Source organism: Maniola jurtina, chromosome Z, assembly GCF_905333055.1.
Source record: "Maniola jurtina chromosome Z, ilManJurt1.1, whole genome shotgun sequence".
NCBI classification, from domain to species: Eukaryota; Metazoa; Arthropoda; class Insecta; order Lepidoptera; family Nymphalidae; genus Maniola; species Maniola jurtina.
The window spans coordinates 5,535,448-5,555,457 of NC_060058.1; the positions used below are offsets into that span (position 1 = coordinate 5,535,448).

Genomic DNA, 20,010 nt, shown 5'->3' on the forward strand with positions numbered 1-20,010 from the left:
GTCTCAATGGAAACTCTACATAAGGTACTTTTAGAAAAAAAAATGACCTCAATAACAACTACAAAACTCGCTAAATTACATTATTTATTAGAATTTCTATTCTGCACTTTTTGAACACCAAATATTTTTAATTACCCTAAAGTTAACGACAGTTTAGCTAAATAAAAAAATATAGGTATCATTTTATTAGTATAACAGTCATTTGTAATATTCTTGAGAGTATTTAGGCGATTGGTCGCATCCACCAGATCATCGCTCCGATTGTCGCAAAGCCAACCTTGCACCGAACTTGAGTATCTATAAGTTTCGTTCTTATTTGGAAATATAGCATGTGTGCTTATCGTTTCGTCACGTATCGTGGTACCTAAGATTTGTGTATAAGTAATACATTTAAGTAAAAACTTGAAAAAATAATGTATTCGTAATAATTTTGCAGAAGTTATTGGACAATATTTGTGATAAATACCCGGCAGGAAACACTCTGTACCTCTACGTAGACTGTGGCTTTACACGGCGCGGAGACCCTGTGGGGAAAAAGTGTAAATTAAAAAACACCCCCGACAAGTGAAGGTTACTAAGAACTAGAAAAGAGCTGATAACTTTCAAACGGCTGAACCGATTTTCTTGGATTATAGCTAAGAACACTCTCGATCAAGCCACCTTTCAAACAAAAAAAACTAAATTAAATTCGGTTCATTAGTTTAGGAGCTACGATGCTACAGACAGATACACAGATATACACACGTCAAATTTATAACTCTTTTTTAACGTCTTTTTTCTCTTTTTTTAACGTCTTTTTGGGTCGGAGGTTAAAAACAAGATTAGGTTGTACAATAATAATGAAAGAAGATTCCCGATACAGAAGCATCCAAGGCAATTGTTACATCTATACTAATTACCAACATGAATGAAAGTGTGCCTGAGTTGTTTGAAGTGCAATTTTGTTATGACATATCGAATAACGGTGATTTAGTATGTGTATGATAATACTATAAATGCGAAAGTGCAGTGTTTGTTTGTTAATCCTCCCTTCACGTCCTAACTAAGCAAGCAATCGACTTGATTTTCGGCATAGATATAGTTGAAAGGACGGAGAGTAACATAGGCTACTTTTTATCCCGGAAAATTAATTAGTTCCCGCGGAACTTTTATAAACCTAAATCCACGCGAACGAAGTCGCGGGCATCAGCTAGTTTACCATAAATATGCGATGACCACTTGCAATGCAACACATAGCAAAAGAAAATAAATACATATAAAGAAAGAAATAAGAAGAAAAACTAGAATACAAAAACAAAATACTAAAAACCGACTTCCAAAACCACTACAAAGTTAAAAAAATATGTAATATGTATGTTGAAGTCGGATAAGCTTCACGCTTAGACTTCTAGTTTCTTCTATTATGCTCGCCCGACTTAATACATTATTACATTACTTACTCATTACATACCTACACGTGTGTGTGTGTGTGTGTGTGTATGAAGCAAACGCGGCAGTGCTTCATACACACACACACTTCATACACAAATCTTGAATCTTGAATTTTCACACATGAAAACATTACGCGGCATTGAGGCATGCCACAGAATCAGAAGACAATCATTTAAAATGTATTAAGCATTAAACGGTACCATGACCGCATGATGTTGGTTAGGCATAAAATAGACTGCCACAAGTGCCTTATCGCCACAAACCTAATATTTCCATTTGTAACATGCCACATTATCGTATGTTCTTGCTCCAGCTTAATACAGTCTTTCTAAGTTCATTCGTGTCGTATTGTTCCACAATGAAAAACTTATGGACTAAATGTTCTGCATGCTAGGCTCTGGTAATCTACAGTATACTTGCCTCGATGATCTTTGATGTTTTATTTGAGATACTCCAATAGTTATCGCACCTTTCGCGCCGAGTCGCCGCGTGCAGTCGGGGTGGGGACCAGAGTCGTATCCACCGTCTAAGCATGCCCCCGTGAAAACAAGCGTTAGTAGTAGATGGATTGTTAGTAATGTGATTGACATATAATGAAAAACCTAGCATCGAACTCATGACTGATGATGCGATGATTCTACGATACTTTTGCTAAGCTCCTGCTTGCTAGACTGCGTAATTCGATGCTAAATCTTCAGGTAAACGCGCAAAGCTTGAAAGAGTACTACAATATAATATTTTCAATCAAAAAATTCTATCAACTCAAGGCTAGTATAGCGATAAGAATTTATGTCATATGCAGACTTAGGTGACCCTTTGTCTCACGAAACAAAGATAAACATAATAGGTATATTATAGTACTTTATGTGTAGACAATTATTCAGTGAACACAGATAGCATTGCTCACTAATATTATTATGACTCAAGACCTTGAACAATTTTTTATTTTTCATATTTACAAAAAAAAATGGGGAAAAATGAAGATCAATTTTAAAATTATTATCTGATAAAATTGAAAGTGTTATTGCTTATGCTGTGAATACCTGAATTAGATTATGAAAATATTGTGCAATAAAATGAACTGAATTTACGTACGAATGTAGATAGTATGATTAATGGTAGATATAGGGCATTAATGTGACCTTTAAATTCACGATAGCACTTATATCTTAGGCGTGCTGTACACACATTACATTGGTACAACCGAATGGTTGATGAATAGTCGACAAAAAGGCTGTTAAGCTTGCTAAATACACATACTAGGTTTATTATTAATCTGCACAGCGAAGCGGTAAGGATAAACTTTGCTCCAGTAGGAAACCACGTCATAATGAACCACGCCAAAGACAAAGTGATGTTAATTTCGGCTGCTTTTACTGTTATTCCTGGTATCAAATTATTTACGACGCCATAGAAGGTGCTAGTGGTCCCAAAGTCGTGGTAATGAAATGTGTAAAAGCGTTAGAAACCGAAGATAATAAATCCTCACGATTCTGCCCAACGACATATTATATGCTATATGAAAAGTAAAACTTATGCGTCAAACTTCGTACTAATGAAGTTACTAATTGAAGAATAATTTGTTTAACTAAACGTGATACTTTCAAAATCATAAACATTAAAATATTATTACATCATTATCAATGACCGGTTCGAAAATGACGAATTAATAGCCTGGTGAATAATATACTCCTAGTCACATAAACCCGTTCCTATTTAAAACACGCTATTCAAACACGTACGCGTGAAAACAAAGTATAAAATGCATTTCGTCTTACATAATAATCATAAGGTCGACGTACTATACCTATTCTGATTATTAATATTATTATTATTATTTTATATTTTACTGTACGACTTATGTTTATGTTAATGCACGCTGTGACTGCCCGCAAGTGGAGTTGCATAAGAGCAATAGAAAGTAAGGAACAAAATGTATAATTAAAATGTGTAACTCTGTGGGCGGTACTATAGTAAATAAATAAATAAATAAATTAAGGGTTTCTAGCGTGACAAAATCTATCGTATGTGTTACAGTCAAAAGTACTTGTAATTTAAAAAAACAATCAGATTTGCACGTGCAGACGTGCACTAAGGGGGCCGACGATCTTCGAAATTTAGGGAACGACGCAGGAATAGGATACGGCTATTCCATATTATATTCGCAAGAGAGCGCGTCAAGTTTCCTCACTTCTTAAAGGAGGCCATACACGATAGGGTTTGCATGATGGTCTTAGCCGTACATGCATAACCGACGAGTATAACCGAATTTTATATTAAATATACACGTTAGGGTTTGCATGCACAGTTTTACCATAAATTCTCAGTTGGAGCTATATTACGATCTGTGTAGGACAGTTACTAAGTACTGTGTACGGTATACCAAACTTAATTTTTTTTATTTCACAATTTTTAGTGGTCCCAAAGAGATCGCTCTGAAAAAACAACACACAGATAATAACAAACTGAGAACTGTGCAGGCAAGCTCGCTGGACGCCACGCACGCTCGGTTATGTTCGCGCGCAAACGTAACCGAGCGGCAAAAAATATCAATTTTGATATTTGCTGGCTTGCATGTACATGCGCCGATAACTGTACAGTTTTATCACATACACGCTAGGGTTTGCCTGTCGGTTATGCATGTACGACTAAAACCATCATGCAAACCCTAACGTGTATGGCCTCCATAATATCAATCCGAAAATTGTAGCAATATGACGAGAATTATGGCGACGAAAGCACCTAAACGCAATGCAAACGGTTTTGCATTCGGTATTAGTTTAGTCGAGAATGACGTCGCGAATGCGTAAATGTTTCGTCCGTGTGGATTAATATAAACTTTGTTAATCTCTTTGGACCAAGCCGTCGTACAGCGTCGTATGAATTATGATAGAACTTCAGGTATAATAGTTCTTGCAATCACGAACGTGAACTTTATTGAATAAACCGTTCATTAATTCATTACTTGTGGTTACGTCGTATACGTGGACATTGCGTAGCGTGCGTGCCTGTCAGACCAAGCGCTCGCAAACGCTCACATTCACTTCACTTATGCCAATACGACATAAACACAAGCATGAGCCACACGCACTCGTGAAATGCTAGAACTATACAGGTAATATTGTTAATCATGTCTTATGAGTTTACAAAGAACAAAACAACGAGGGCATTGCCTAGCAGTGATGTTGTTAGAAGCAATGAGCGGCTATGGCTATTAGTATTGTTAACACTATTCTGATAAATCAGTCATGCAATTAGTTAGTCAAACAGTCAGTTAGTTGTTTTCTGGATTTTGATTTTTATGATATTATTATTACATGGAATACAGAACCAAAGATCTGGGAGCATATCTGTTAGAGGTTTAGTGAAAGTCAACATAAATTATGAGTCAGTACATCAGTGGGATGTACAACAAGTCTAGCAGATCACTGAGAATAGTATGGTTTATATCAACTTAGAATCCAGAAATCCGGTGCTACGAGTATCTAATGGTTCGATGAATTCTATTTATAGAATACATGCACTGTTGAGAACAAATAGAATAATGTGTATGGAACTTCGATCATCAAAGTGAGCCGTATGCAATCTCAAACAAAATCTAAAAGAAAAAGTGTCCAAGTATCTCAGATTTTATTTAAAATGGTCGCCAAACACAACAGCTGTTTAGGCCGTCAATTTTAGCTATTTCAAAGTACCAAATAGTTAGCGCATTAAATTGTTAAAAGCTCTATTTTTACTTACTACATGATATGATGAAAAATCTTTTTCAATAATACCAATTCTGCACACATTTATTTTAACTTTAACCGCCCGTGAAGATTACAGACCAGTTAATTTTTTACGCCCACAACGATATCTAAGAAGCTCATAAGAATAACAATTATTTTTAATATCTTGTATTAAAAATAATTGTTATTCTTATGAGCTTCTTAGATTAATTTTCTAGCGATTGAAAATATTAGAACCCTAGTAATTTTAGTTTCAAGTCTACGTAACTAATTATCACCACTATATCATCTTACAAATCTTACTATTCTGTCTGTCAAAAGGTGTACAATAGTACCTACTTTGAATAAATGATTTCGAGTTTTGAGTACTGCCTTCGGGAGCACTCATTTTTCACGAACGCTTTTTGACAACAGCATATTTTTTTTTCCCTTCCATTTCGGGGTCCAATTAAGCGCAAAGCTTGTGCCAGGAGGGGGTACGACAATAGTACAACGGGTGGGGTTTGAACCGCCGACCTTTCGGAATTCAGTCCGCTCCTCAACCGTTGAGCTATCGAGGCTCTAGCACTATACACAGCTATATAGCACTTTATTGATCGAAGGGATGGAACGATGAATTATTACCTTTACCTTAGAGATGTCTACGCCTGTGACGCCTTTGACGAGGTCGGGGATGCACTGAACGATGCTGAGAACTTCTCCGGTAAGTTTGGCCGCGCCCACTTCGCCGCCGCCGCACGAGACCATGGTCACCTTGCGGGCTTGCGACAACGGCGCCGCCACCTCTGCCGCAACCTAGTAAACAAATTGAAAAACATGTTTCTAGATTAACGGGCCTTGGCTAGGACTTGTAAAAAAAACCGCCGGTGGTTTGCACTACATCGTGTCTGGGTGTTTATTAACTCCCAAAATTAACTATCAATCTATCATACAATGCCATTTTAATCATGACTAACATTCCCCTTTCCCCTCCAACTAAGCGTAAAGCTTGTGCTAGGAGTGCAGGGTACGACAATAGCGCAACGGGTGGGGTATGACCCGCCGACCTTTTGGAATTCAGTCCACTTCTATAACCGTTGAACTATTGAGGCTTGATTCAACAATTTATCTATCATACAGTTGAACAATTGAAAAGAGCAACCGCCGAGTTTCTTGCTGGTTCTTCTCGGTAGGAAAGACATTTTCGACCAGTGGTAGATTTTAGCGATTCAAAAACACTTGTAAAAGTTTACTTGAATAAAAGTATATTCTATTCTATTCATTTTAATAATGAAAACGTGTTTTTGATTGGTTAGTGACTCAAAATGGTTAGCTCACACTAAAATTTTTGTCCCTTGCTTGTCATTTGTATGGGATTACGTAACAGAGTAAGCGCTATACTAACTTCTTTCCGTGGATAGCGTACATTAGTATGTGGTTGACGTGACCTTGAATTTTTTACCCATCCCATAATCGTCTAAGGCGCTTATAGACGTTTTCACTTCAATAAGTTTCGCCTACTTCAATCGGTCACGACGGTAAAGATTTAATGAAGTTATTTAACAACAAATTATTGTACTTAGTGAAAAGGTCATTATTCTATATCAACGTGCAGTGTGGTAAATGGCGTGAACGAATAGGTGTGGATAATGTATTACGTACTTGCTTTGATTAAAAAAAAACAGTCGATAATAATATTGTAGACGTGAAACGAAAACTAATTTCAATATTTTTCTTGGTCATTGTTTAAATTAAGTATGACAAATCATATTAAACAATATGATATTAAATAAAACAGTCAAGTGCGAGTCGGATTCGCACACGAAGGATTCCGTACCATCGTTCAAGAAATAACACTTTAGCCCAACATGCACTCGTAACCTCGTGCGAGTCAATGACCGGACAGCGCCATCTATGATGTGATTTAGTTAATTTTTTGTTAATTTTTTTTGTTGTTTTCACAAATTCAGTTTCATTTTACTCCCTGGAATTCGAGCGCATAATATTCGATAAGAAACTTCGCTTCAAATAAATTGGTTTACCTTAGGCAATGTCTCAAGCATCATATCCACCATGGCAGCGGAACCGTATTCCTTCCAGGCGTCTGCTTTCTTGGTCATTTGTTCTGCATCCGCGGCCGCTTTCGCTTTGATAGCGAACGCCTCTGCCTATAAACAAATCAAATAAGCTGCTTGATAAACCTGAGCAGTCTAACACCCGTATTCACAAACGTTACTGTGAGGTCTCACAGTGCGCTCGAACGCACAGTGTAGGTTCCACCAATCAGGTTACTGTATCACGTCAATTTACAATGATCTGATTGGTGGAACCTACACTATGCGTTCGAGCGTGCTGTGAGACCTCATAGTAATGATTGTGAATACGGCCGTTAGTGTAACAACAAACAACACGGTAAAATTATATTACTTTCGAAACTTATATACCCTGGAAATCTATACTGATAGTATAAACAGGTAAAATTTTTTAGCTCAAGAGCTTCGAAAAAGTAGTTGGACTTCAAACTAGAGGCCATAGAGGCCGAGGAAGACCAAGAGGTTGGTGGATTGAGCAGGGACAGGACAGCAGGATATGAGAGTTTTGGGGGGTTTGGTAGGATGCTGCACCTGACCGCAATGGCGAAGTTTGCTCCATCAAACCAAGGCTTATCCAGGGCTGTAGTGATTTATAGATGATGAAAAAGGCACTGTACTTAGTTGGCATACCTACAAGTCCACCAAACAGTCTTCCGCCTGCCTCATCCATTTCAAACGACTTACGTCCAAGAGTTGACCATGCACGTTGATGAATGATGCAATGTTGTCGACAACTTACCTCACCGCGAACCTTGACGGCTTCAGCTTCGGCCTCTGCCTCGAGTACTGTCTTCAATCTGTGCGCTTCAGCCAGTTTCTCAAGCTTGAACTTTTCTGCCTCCGCAGGCCTGCAAATGTAATATTTAGTATAATAGAGTATTTTACACTACTTCTTCAATTTTTATACACAAGGTGTAGTTAGAACGCTAGCAAAACGAAGGCAGGTGATAGTACTGATGATCACTGATAATATATCACAAGAAAATCCTGTACACGGCATCTTACCGATACGCTAAATCACTTGGCGGTACGGTTTTGCCGGTAGAGTGGTAACTAGCCTCGGACCTAGCCTCCCACCAGCCCAGAAACAATTTAGAAATTATAAATTATCAATTTGCACCTGCCGAGAATCGAACCCGGGACTTCTCAGTTATAAAACCACAGCGCGCAGTGGATGCGCTAGAATTGAGGGATAGCACTATTTAAATTGAAAGACGTCGAGTGAAATTCAGTCGTGCCCAGGTTCTCGAATATTTTTGGTTACCTGCGTATGGTTGCCTCTAGCTCCTTCTCTCGCCGCTGCACCTCCCACTTCTGCACGTTGATCTCTTGAGAGCGCTCCACTACAGCGATTTGCATCTGCTCCTCCTTGATGCGCTGTTTGGTCTTCGCTGCTTGCAACTCGTACGCCATCTCTGCCTCGGCCTGGATAATATTAGCCTATTACATGATGCCCGCGACTTGATCTGCGTGGATTTAGGTTTTTTTTAAATTTCCATGGAGTCTTTAATTTCCCGGAATAAAAAGTAGCCTATGTCCATTTCGGGGATTCAAGCTAAGAAGATCTCTCTCCAGTCGTGTCGGATTGCCGTCCCATCAGGCCATAAAAGTAACGGAATAGAGAGTGCACCTGTGTTTGTGCACATAATTTGGCACATATACTATCTTCCACGCAGATCTCGCAGAGATCGCAATACTTTTTGAAGACTGGTCATTATAACTTAAATTTGGTCGAGAGAACATTATTTTTAACCAATTTGACGTCTAAGGAGAAAAGAGGAGGTTCTCAAATCAGTGTGATGTTTTACAATCAATATTTCCTGAATCTCTATGGTTTAGGAGTGCAGTACCCCACATCATCAGGGTTGAAGACTTGGGATTTAATCATGAAGCCGTTGCTTGGTACCTACAATATTAATTAACCAACAATGCCTGAATCTTCATAACATAGGCGGGCAGTATCCCTGAAGCATTTTACCTTTTTAGTCTGCACTTCAACGTCGTACGCAGCCTTTTTCAACTCGAAGTCCCTTTGCGCCTTGGCGATTTCCGTGTCGTTGATGAATCTGGCCGCCATCCGTTGTTCCTCTGCCATGGCCTCCTTGATCGTTGCCTCAGCTTGAGCCTCTGCCTCGCCTATACGCGCGTCTCTCTTCACTTCCGCAGTGCGAGCCATACCCAGAGCTCTCAAATAGCCCTGTGCAACAAAAGATACAATTAGACATACCACGGAATTGATCCACTACACATAAAGTAAGTTCTAGCCGAAACATCGATCGACACTATTATATACTACGGCAATGATAAAAATCAATCCGTTCCGAAATTCCGGTTGATAATTTTGTACTATAAGTTCACAGAATCATCCTACTACTAGAAAGAATTGCTGTGAGCCGTCATAATGCATTGCCTAAATTCCGGCCGGAATTTCGCACGCATGGAAAAGCTGACAGTCTACTAATGTTGGCGAGATTATAAGAACCGTACTTTAAGCCAGATGACATTAATTGTGGTAATTAAAAATGCTTAAGAAGACTTATATTAAAATAGATTTGCCATTTGCAAGTCTCCAAAATTAAATGTGATCAAGTTTGAGAAATTTTTGTTAGAAGCCATAGGTTTTGAGAAAAGGGAAAATATAACCAATGGATTTTTTGTATTTTGCTCAGCATACTCTTTTTAATTTTTATTGCAAACATCATGATCACATTTAATGAAATATGCAATGTGCACTAAAACGTATCGAGACACCCCCATATTTCATTCAAACTATCTACAAGTTTAGTGAAACAAGCTGACAGCTAGACGAACTGTTGTATATGTATAACACTAACGTAAAATACTCGTGTTATCATCATTTGTATTCGTGTGTTAATCACAGATCATATTCCACTATACAAACATTATAGTCTATACATTCTCGAATGAATACTGTATTATTAGCACTGAAATATTTAAAATAGATGCATCAAATGCAGCTTTTAAATCAATTCAATAAAAGGAAAAGAACAATGAGTCAATGGATGTGAAATTATAAACAAAAATAAAAGTACACTGAAAACAACTAAAGCGAAGGCATGTACCTATTCGCATGTATGAATAAAATGCTACGATTAAACAAGAGCGCACTGAAAGTTGCAGGAATCAATTATTATTAATGACTAGCTGTACCCGGCATGCGTTGCAATGCCGTAAACAAACTTGTTTTTTTTTTCATATATATATATATAGTTTTTTTGATACAGGAACCATCTCGGGCGCCCTCAGAACACCCTACCAAAGTTTCATAACAATCCGATCAGCGGTTTAGCCGCCTATAGAACACAAACATACAAACATTGATTTTTATATATAAGAAGACTATTACGTCTTGAAGTCCTGATTAATGATTATTTTTGCATTCTCAAAAATTAAAATAAAGGATCACACATATTGTGCAATTAAGTTTATAGTCGTTGATTCCAAAACAACTCTTTTCCCTTTGAAATAGAAAAAAATGTTTCAAAAAATATTCTAACATCACAGAATCAGGCCGATTTTGATATAGATAGCGGAAAAGAAAATTTTACGGAAGGATTTAAAGGAAAAATTCCCTGTAAATATGCCCCGTAAAACTAAGGTTACGAAGTGATTTTTTTTTTGTAAGTTTATGTCGATATCTCTAGATTACAAGATCTCGTCTAGACCCAAAATGAAGTACACACCAAATTGTCTAAACATTGTTTTTGAACTTATTGCTTGTGCGTTAAGATTTATTTTTGAATATTCTTGATTTAAATTACTTGTTAAATTTATTGATTTTTCCTTAAATATGAATATTTCGCAAACGTTATCAAACTTTATGTTCAAGTGTTAACGTTTATAAAAAACTAAAGTTGCTGTATATTTTGATACTTTTTTCTACATTTCGTAATAATTTAACAAAATCGTATATCAAGTGTGCAAACCTGCCTTGAGCTATGACATTTTGTTAGTGACCGGTCATCTACCTACTATCTATGGTAAATCTATGGCGTCAAACTACATGAAAAATATTCTAAAACAAAAGTGCTTTGATATATCTTATTACTGTGAATTTTACTCCCCAAACGTTCAGTGCAACCACGCTTTTAGATTTCTGATTTACAGATAAAAATCAAACAACTCTCTATGAGTAACAAAAAGCATGAAATGTAACTTATAAGAATTTACACTACGAGTACGTGAATGAGCCTTCCATATCTTAAAAATACTCTTGAACTCTATGATTTTGAGATCACCTTGAAGAAAGAAACATTTACTTTATATTATGATAAGAGATATAATAACGAGATATAATAATTTTATCATGTTTTTATCAGAGATAGGCCATTTTATTTAGGTTTTGTGTTAAAAGAGGCTGGATATAATTTTATCCTAAGCGTAACCCAGAACTAACGGAAGCAAGTGTTTTTATCTGTTCTGACTAATTGTATTATTTAAGTAATGTTTTAAGTTGAACTAATATGACCATACAATAACCATACAGCAAAACTCCGACTCACGTATTCGAGATGACCTTAACGAGTAATTGACGCTCTAGTATGCGGCCATTTCTGGTTTAATCATATCAAATGACCGCAATGTGACATAATAAATTAATTGTATAGTATTTTTTCCCAATCGGTTCAGCAATTTTGATATGTATTTAAAACTTATTAAGAGGGCTCTCTCCGTCACTCGTTTCATACAATCGTAGTTCCAATTTCATTTGAATATCAAGCAACCAAAGTCCATGAAATTTTGCAGACATATTCTAGAAACTAATATCTATGTCTGTGGTTTGCCAGATTTCTGTTAAGATATTCGGTTTCAAAGTTACGCGGTCTTAAAAAATTTCATACAAATCTTTGAGCCCCTGTAATTTTAAAACTACATATTTTTAGAAAAATCTAAAACACCACATACACATATTCAAATGAAATTGGAACTACGATTGTATGAGACGAGTGACGGAGAGAGCCCTGTTAAGAAATTTCCTTGAAGTGTAGGTAAAATAATATCGACCATAGAATTAATGACAACAGAGTCCAGTACATAAATTACAATTTCATTCCGCCTTAGAAAACTACATTGTAGTTTGATGTGTAAACAACATTCAATCAAGGGTAGTAAAGCAATTTTATAGTCGATGTTGATTCATTGCTTATGAAAATGCTATTGTAGATTATATTGAACTGTAAACACTGTTTACGTAAAAGAGTGGAATAGAAATCTAACATTGTTTATAGGAAACCGAGGATAAAATATAGGCCCTTATTTACTATAAATTAATTTTATCCCGCGACTCCTTCTGCGTGGATTCGAGTATTTTTAAATCCCATGTTTTGGCGGAATAAAGAGTATAGGTAATTATTTCTTCAGGTCTGTCAAAGTTTATACCGGCTGTTAAGGGGAGCGGTAGAAAGTCGCTCGCGTCCGTAGTAACCTTATAGGTGATAACCCTCTGTAGCCCTACACGTGCTCCCCGGGTGGTGCTAAAGAGCGACAACGTCGTATATCAGGCGACGGTTAAACACCTGACTGCCCTGGTGCCAAGATCTAGCCAGTAGAGGCTGTCACAAGCCTAGAGAGTATCTCCAAAAGAGTGAATTCACCTATCCGCACTAGCCAGCGTGGTGTCTCAAAGGCTAAGAAAGAATACCGGCTGCGTTTGAAGCTGATAGAAGTAACAATCAAACACATTTCCAGATTCGTAGAATACTATTACTATGTATATAGGCCATGACGTCATGTTTCATTCGGCCACCCCGCCTTCCCCCTCTGGACACAGATCACGGCGGCAATATAGCCCGCCCTGCCTACTTTATCGTACGTATTTTATGGTCGGCCCCGAAGTTTTGACGCAGTTTGTATTGATCTACAGGGATCAGGCTGATGTCATCAAATTTCTGTTATCAACAACAGTATATTAAATAGCACTGAGTGCTTTTAATGACATGTTTAATCTTTTCTCACAGAAGAAAGCATTTTATAAAGGAAATTTTATTAAATGCGGCTTTCTTTCCGCATATTACATAGAACGAGATGATGCTCGCGACTTCTTTCGCGTGGTTGAAATCCCGTGAGAACTATGTATATGATTTTACGGGATATAAAGTAGTCTACATTCATGTCCGGGATGCAAGCTATCCCTGTACCAAATAAATAATGCTCGTGACTTCATCTACAAGAATTAAAATTTTTTAATCCCGTGTCCGGGAAAGTAAAAGTAATCCTTTTAAAAAAAAAGTATCCTTTGTCCGCCCTCGGGATATAATAGCTATCTTTGTACCAAATTTCATCATAATCGGTGGAACGGTTGAGTCATGAATAGTTAGCAGACAGACAGTCAGACACACTTTCGCATTTATACTAATAAGTATGGATGAGTTTAACAACGCTACTAAAGCCACTGATATGAGCTAGTTTTAAATAATAAACTCACAAGCAGTGCTACAATTCAATGTAGGTGAAAAAAAACGTGATGCTTATAAAGCATTGTTAGTTTTTTCAACACGAAAATGAATAAATTATTTACATACCTTAGCTCCCTGACAAAATAGAAAATTATTTTCAAATAATTATTGTAATTACCAAAAACATCTAACGTGGTGTGGTAACCAAACGTAGGTAGTAATTATTATTTTAGTTTAATAAATAAATAATTAGATATTATGGTACCCTAAATACATATTTACCTAGTTAAGTAAAGCATGCGCGTTACAAAAACATCTATAAATTATATGAATTGTTTATATAAATTTTGACAACAGAATATATGTTTCTGAATGATAAAAAAGATGATCCAAAAACTTTATGGATTTCATGTATAAAAAATCTATTAAATATAATGGACTACCATTACCAATTTTTATCGCTATCAGAATAAAATATATGCTTACTTTGAGTAAGATACATGATATCATTCAAACATCCACATTAACTCGAATGATATAATAGTAATTTGGCAATGTTTCAAATAATAAAATCATTTATACCATTTTTGGCACAACTTTAGACATAATGAGTTTTCTTTTTTGCTTCATAATATTTAATTAACAGAGTGTTACAATACCTTCCAAAGTTAATTTTGGATCATCTTATTAAAGGTTGAATTTTAATGTACAGCTAATTATAAAATATACATGATGATATAGATAAAATTGTATGAAAAAAATGATACATACATGATAATAATATGATAAACTTACCTCTTCATCTCTAATGTCCTTGAGTGTGTACGAAACAACGGTGATTCCCATATTTATCAGATCACTCGAAGCCACTTCAAATACCTTAAAATAATGGATAAAACTAATAATACTCATAATCTATACGTACATAATACAAAAACACTTGTTCTAATAGACGATATAAATTTCTTGTATTGCTGAATAATATTCTTTCTTTTTTTTAATTTATAGACTAGCTCCTGGCTGCAATCAGACCTGCTGGCAAGTGATGATGCAACCCTAATGTTGTAAGCACACTTGAATAGAAGATGTCTATGTAATCTTCACTTAAAAAAATGGGCAGACAAAAATTATTAAAAATATTAAAGACTAGCCGATGCCCGCGACTTCGCCTGCGTGGATTTAGGTTTTTCTAAATCCCGTGGGAACTCTTTGATTTTCCGGGATAAAAAGTAGCCTATGTGCTTCTTCTTCTTCTTCTCTCTGGGCTGGTTTCCGCACTTAAACGTTTCCGTCTGTTGTGCGTAATGCGTGCCTATGTGCTAATCCAGGATATTATCTATCTCCATTCCAAATTTCAGCCAAATCCGTCCAGTACTTTTTGCGTGAAAGAGTAACAAACATACACACACACACACACACACACACACACACACACACACACACACACACACACACACACACACACACACACACACACACACACACACACACACACACACTCACACACATACAAACTTTCGCCTTTATAATATTAGTGTGATTATCAATGGTTTAAGTAAAGTGAGACAATACCTTTTTTGAGAAAATCTTCCGATCTTTATATATTTCCTCCACAGTCATAGATCCCATGATAGCACGCTGGTGACCTTCGAGAGTCACAAGGGCTATATGTTGGATCTCCTGCTCAGATTTGCCGAGGAATTGCTCACAAGCTGAGAGCAACATCTCAGCATTTTGACCTTGGATCTTTACCTAAAAATACATTAAAATGAATAAGTCTAATAACTGTGGTAAAACACAAAGCTGTAATGAACGTATTATTTACTATGCAATAAATATTTTTAAACTTAAGGTAAGTAAAGTAAAGAGGGATTTTTGATAGTATGGTATAAAAAGTGCATATTTCTTGGCTGTTGCCATGATGCTTTTCAAAATTTTGTCCAAATCGGTACAGCAGTTTAGCGGTTTTCGGATTTTTTCCTTTACTTGTGCTATAGGACCTACCTACCCGTCAAATTACATGATTCTAGGTCAACGGGAAGTACCCGTTGACCTAGAATCATGTAGTAGGTTTTCTTGACAGACACGACAGATGGACGATAAGACAGACAACAAAGTGATCCTGTAAGGGTTCCGGTTTTCCTTTTGAGGTACGGAACTCTAAAAAACGAATGGATGAATTACAATATTTATTGATAACAATCAGTCTTAGAATAATAAACAATAAATACTTATTGTTTATTATAACATTAAACCATCTCAGAATAAATTATTATAATGTTATGATCAATTGTTCGATCAATAAAAAGATTGGGTCAAAGTTTGACTGCATATACTCTGAATACTCATTGTTCTATAAGGAAAAACATCACAGTTGTAATTTACACATTTAGAAGACAAATTGTGCCTTACCACTCAACTATAGAGTGGATTTTAGATTGATCACAGCTTTGCTAACTCAATTTACGCTTGTCTTTTGGGATAACTAGGAGTATGCCTTAATCACTCACTTTAGCTTGTAAGGCTAAAGGCATTACTGCAGTTTAGTCTTATTATAGCAGACACACAAGGTTCATTTGAAATGTAACAGTGTGTCTTGTATCTGCTGGTAGCAAAATATTTTACTGTTATCTAGAGTGACTAATATGTCGTATCCGGCATAATAATCATTGAGAATTTTACTGACAAACTCTTAGGGAAAAGGGAGTATTAGTGTAACTCTTTTAATGAAAGAAATTTAATATTAATAAGCCAACCATTTTTGTTCTTCTTTTCATTTTGAAAATCAATAAAACACACAAGTTAGTTCTTGTGTGCAATCTCTTGGTAAGCCTATTTGTAAGGCCCTAATCAGTTTCTAGCAGCATCAAACCAGAACACTACAATGCTTGCTGTCGTGCTGGTAGTTAGCCACTTCCACCAGACTAGACTAGAGACGTTTTAGAAATCTGTACTAATATTACAAATGCAAAAGTGTGTCTGTTTGTTTGTGTACTAGCTTTCACATCCCAACAGATAACTGATTTTTGATGAAATTTGTTACAGAGTTAGCTTACATCCTGGCGACAGACATAGGCTAATTTTTGTCTCAAAAAAGGTTGTCATGGGTTTCTGAAAGGCCTGTCTTGTCGAATATGAAACTTGGTACAGAGGTAGTTTGCATCCTGGAAATTGACAAATTGTATGTCTATTAAGATTTTATCCTGAAGAGCAGAGTTCCCATGGGATTAAAAAAACTTAAAACCATGCAGACGAAATCCCGGGCATCATCTAGTTTTATAAATTCCCAAGCTCCCGCTGCCTGGAATCAAATCTGGGACTTCTTAGAATGCAATAAATTTCTCATGTGCCTGGTAGGTCATATAAATATGTAAAAAGAGTTTGATATAAACATACCTGTGCAATGCCAGTGACAGATATGGGCACACCCTGACTTGTATAAACTGTTGGAGATTCAACCTGCAGTGTCATAGTATTGAGAGATATCCGTTGGACACGTTGCACAGCAGGCCAGACGAAGGCCCTGCCACCAGGCACAAGGAGAGGTTTTGAGTAGCAACACCCTGTGTAAAAATATTTCACTGCTTTATTGATTCATTTTCGTCGCTTTAGCATTTTCTGTCAGTCAGTCAGTCACAATAACGTTTTATATATGTATTTTAGAATAATAACTAGCCACAACAACAAGTAAAATTTCTGATTCTGCTATTTATTTCTATTAGCTGTTTTTTAATAATTATATTATATTGATTTAATATTATTTTGAAAGTTTGGAGCAAACAATTATATAATTAGCTGCCTCGCCCTGGCATCCCACAGTTGGGCTTTCATATGCTGAAGACTAAATGTCTATAGGATCGGAAATCTGTAGAATGTCTTAGGTATATTAAACATCCTCGCGGAAGTCTTTAAATGACGTTACTGGGAAGGAATCTACTAAGCAAATAGACAAGACTGGGCTTTACTATTTAGAGACTCCGTTCTTGATACTAGGGCTAGCTAAAAGAGAGGTAAATTAATTTGAGTTCTCGAAAATCTCATCAGCTATTTCAGTAAGAAATACGGCGCGGGAAGTAGCAAAAAAAATCGCAGTGCTCCAAATTCCTTACAACCATCGCAAGCGTCACAAATACAGATTGTTCTTGATAAAGATACGTACGTAGTAATATCACTTTAATATCACTAGTTAATAAATTTAATTCGCCTAAATAATTACTGTGGCACTTATGCAAAGAGTAAAGACGACTTACCCGATACTACAAGCGCCTCATTTGGACCACAAGTAACGAAACCCCAGGTCATCTTCACTTTCAAAATAACAAATGGCTAAATAAATTCTATAAATCAAATTAATGAAACTACAAAACACCTAAAACTTAAAAATCAAAACATAAATCAGCTTCTGAGGAATTGATAGGGGTACCATAGACACGAGCAAAGAGCATAGAGAATGTAGAGTCAAAATGGTGCTCATACACGGTTCATGTAGTTGCGCGAGTTGAGTTGAACGACTTTTTCGTGATAAATTATTCTTGCCTCTTCTTGTTCTATTATAACTCGTGTAAACTATCAAATTGGTTCAAACTCCATAATATTCAAAAACTTTTACACTGGCAAGTGGCATGCACTGGTGAATTGTAAGGATATTGAAACAATTTCTTACAAAGTATGCTAAAGGATCTACTACCTGCCTAGTAACTTCATAATTAACAAGCCTACTTCTTGAATAATATACTTATTAAAATAAATACTGCGTGAAAAAAACTCTTGAACTGTCTTCGTATTATTGCCTTTATAATTATACTAGTTTGGGGCACGTCTGTACTTAACTAGTTTAATAAGAAGGTACCTACTTATTCGTACATACATCAAGCTTTTTTATTGTTGGTTAATAATAATTTCTGTATTATTATAATACAGTCTATTATCAAACAAACAAGTTATTTGCTCCGCATACGGCACGAATTTTGTAATAATTGGTCTAATCAATACCTCCATTTTTCAGCATGTGACTATGTTATGGTTAAGAGGCTTGGTGAAGTCATGTTTTTCGTTTTTTCGAAAATTAGCAATAATAGCAATTCAGCCGAATTTTAATTTACCTTATATTTTACGATCCTTTATGCTTTCGCTCTAGATGTAAATATTAATAGTTACATAACTATATGACATCTATTAAATTTGTTCATGGTCGTTTTTCAATGTGCATCGTATGTCATTTTAATGGATGAGATAGCGTGAAAGAATTATTAATTTTTCCTCCCATCCTGAAAACGGACGTAGCTATTTTTAATCCTTGAAAGTCAAAGAATTCCCACAATTTTTTTTAAGAATCTGAATGTACACAGACAAAGTCGTGGGAATCATCTAGTGAGTAACAAACTTGAATATTATAATATTATACATCTTAACTATGCATTTTCATTCTGATTAACGTAAAAAACTGACACAAGTTACTGGCGTGAGTTTTGAGCACCGTGTAGTACCATATAAAATCTGACAAGAATAAAAAACATGGCTCTGGCTGCACGGCGCCCATAGCGGCGCCACCATAAAAGAAAGATGTAGTTTTCTAGTCTGTGGAAGGGACGCACCACACAGTCCACACAGTAATACTAATAGCCGCACAGTGGCCTAATTTTATCATGAATTTTATTGCACAATGAGTCATTCTGGGCTATGGGCGTTCTGCTATGTATTTATGAAAGAAGTACTAAATTATCTATACTAATTAATAAAATTGAAATGTCTGTCTGTTTGAACGGGCAAATCTTCGGAATAGGTAGCTGAACCTATTTTGACGGGACTTTCACAGACAATTAGAGGATTACTAAGGAGTAACATAGGCTACTTTTTCAACCGACTATAAAAAAGAGGAGTTGTGTTTTTCTACGTATGTAACTACACTAATATCTCCGATAATTCTGAACCGATTTGCGTATTTTCTTTTAATCGATAGAGGAACTTTGCGACATTGTTCCATAAAAAATTTGGATTCCAACTCCTCAATCCTGATGCTGCAGGGGATCTGACCAATCGTCTAGTTTATTAGTAAAAAGCTAATGACCGGGTGTGGTGCCGCTCTTTAGGGAAGGCCTATGTTCAACATTGGGTGTCCACAGGTTGATGATGATGATGATGAAATTACTTATTAGAGCCTACGGAGTCTACCTACACCATACCTACACAAAATATCTTTGGTTGACACTATGGTGATAGGCGTCTCTAATAAGTCTCATTCATTCATGTCTCACTTACTAACATTTAGTTCCGAGTACGCTCACATGACGCTCACTATTGCTATCACGTACGTATTGGCCAAAATTGTTGCCAAAATTATGAAAATCAAATTGAGGAAAATCT

The 20,010-nt window shown here is 36.2% G+C and overlaps 1 protein-coding gene across 4 annotated transcripts; it reads right to left on the bottom strand.

Annotated features, from left to right (window-relative positions):
* Nucleotides 1-68: 68 nt before the first annotated feature.
* On the bottom strand, nucleotides 69-18,071 carry LOC123880534 (flotillin-1). Of its 4 annotated transcripts, none has more exons than XM_045928693.1 (11): nucleotides 17,898-18,071; nucleotides 17,044-17,210; nucleotides 15,220-15,399; nucleotides 14,443-14,526; nucleotides 9,210-9,428; nucleotides 8,496-8,656; nucleotides 7,971-8,079; nucleotides 7,181-7,306; nucleotides 5,790-5,954; nucleotides 1,852-1,957; nucleotides 69-524 (listed from the first exon to the last, which is right to left on the bottom strand). In XM_045928693.1, the coding sequence occupies exons 1-10, from the start codon at nucleotides 17,947-17,949 to the stop codon at nucleotides 1,892-1,894; spliced, it is 1,329 nt and encodes a 442-aa protein (XP_045784649.1). In that variant the 5' UTR covers nucleotides 17,950-18,071; the 3' UTR covers nucleotides 69-524; nucleotides 1,852-1,891. The 4 variants fall into 4 exon arrangements, with proteins under 4 accessions (XP_045784649.1, XP_045784648.1, XP_045784651.1 ...); XM_045928692.1 differs by having other exon boundaries at nucleotides 5,784-5,954; XM_045928695.1 differs by lacking the exon at nucleotides 1,852-1,957.
* Nucleotides 18,072-20,010: the final 1,939 nt, after the last annotated feature.

Bases quoted from the DNA above. Each gene is read 5' to 3' on its own strand.
- LOC123880534 (XM_045928692.1), bottom strand. From the start codon at position 17,949: ATGACCTGGGGTTTCGTTACTTGTGGTCCAAATGAGGCGCTTGTAGTA. The intron at 15,400-17,043 runs GTATGTTTATAT...ATGTATTTTTAG, and splicing joins CTGTCACTGGCATTGCACAG to GTAAAGATCCAAGGTCAAAA. The intron at 5,955-7,180 runs GTAAACCAATTT...TTTGTTTACTAG, and splicing joins TGCTTGAGACATTGCCTAAG to GTTGCGGCAGAGGTGGCGGC.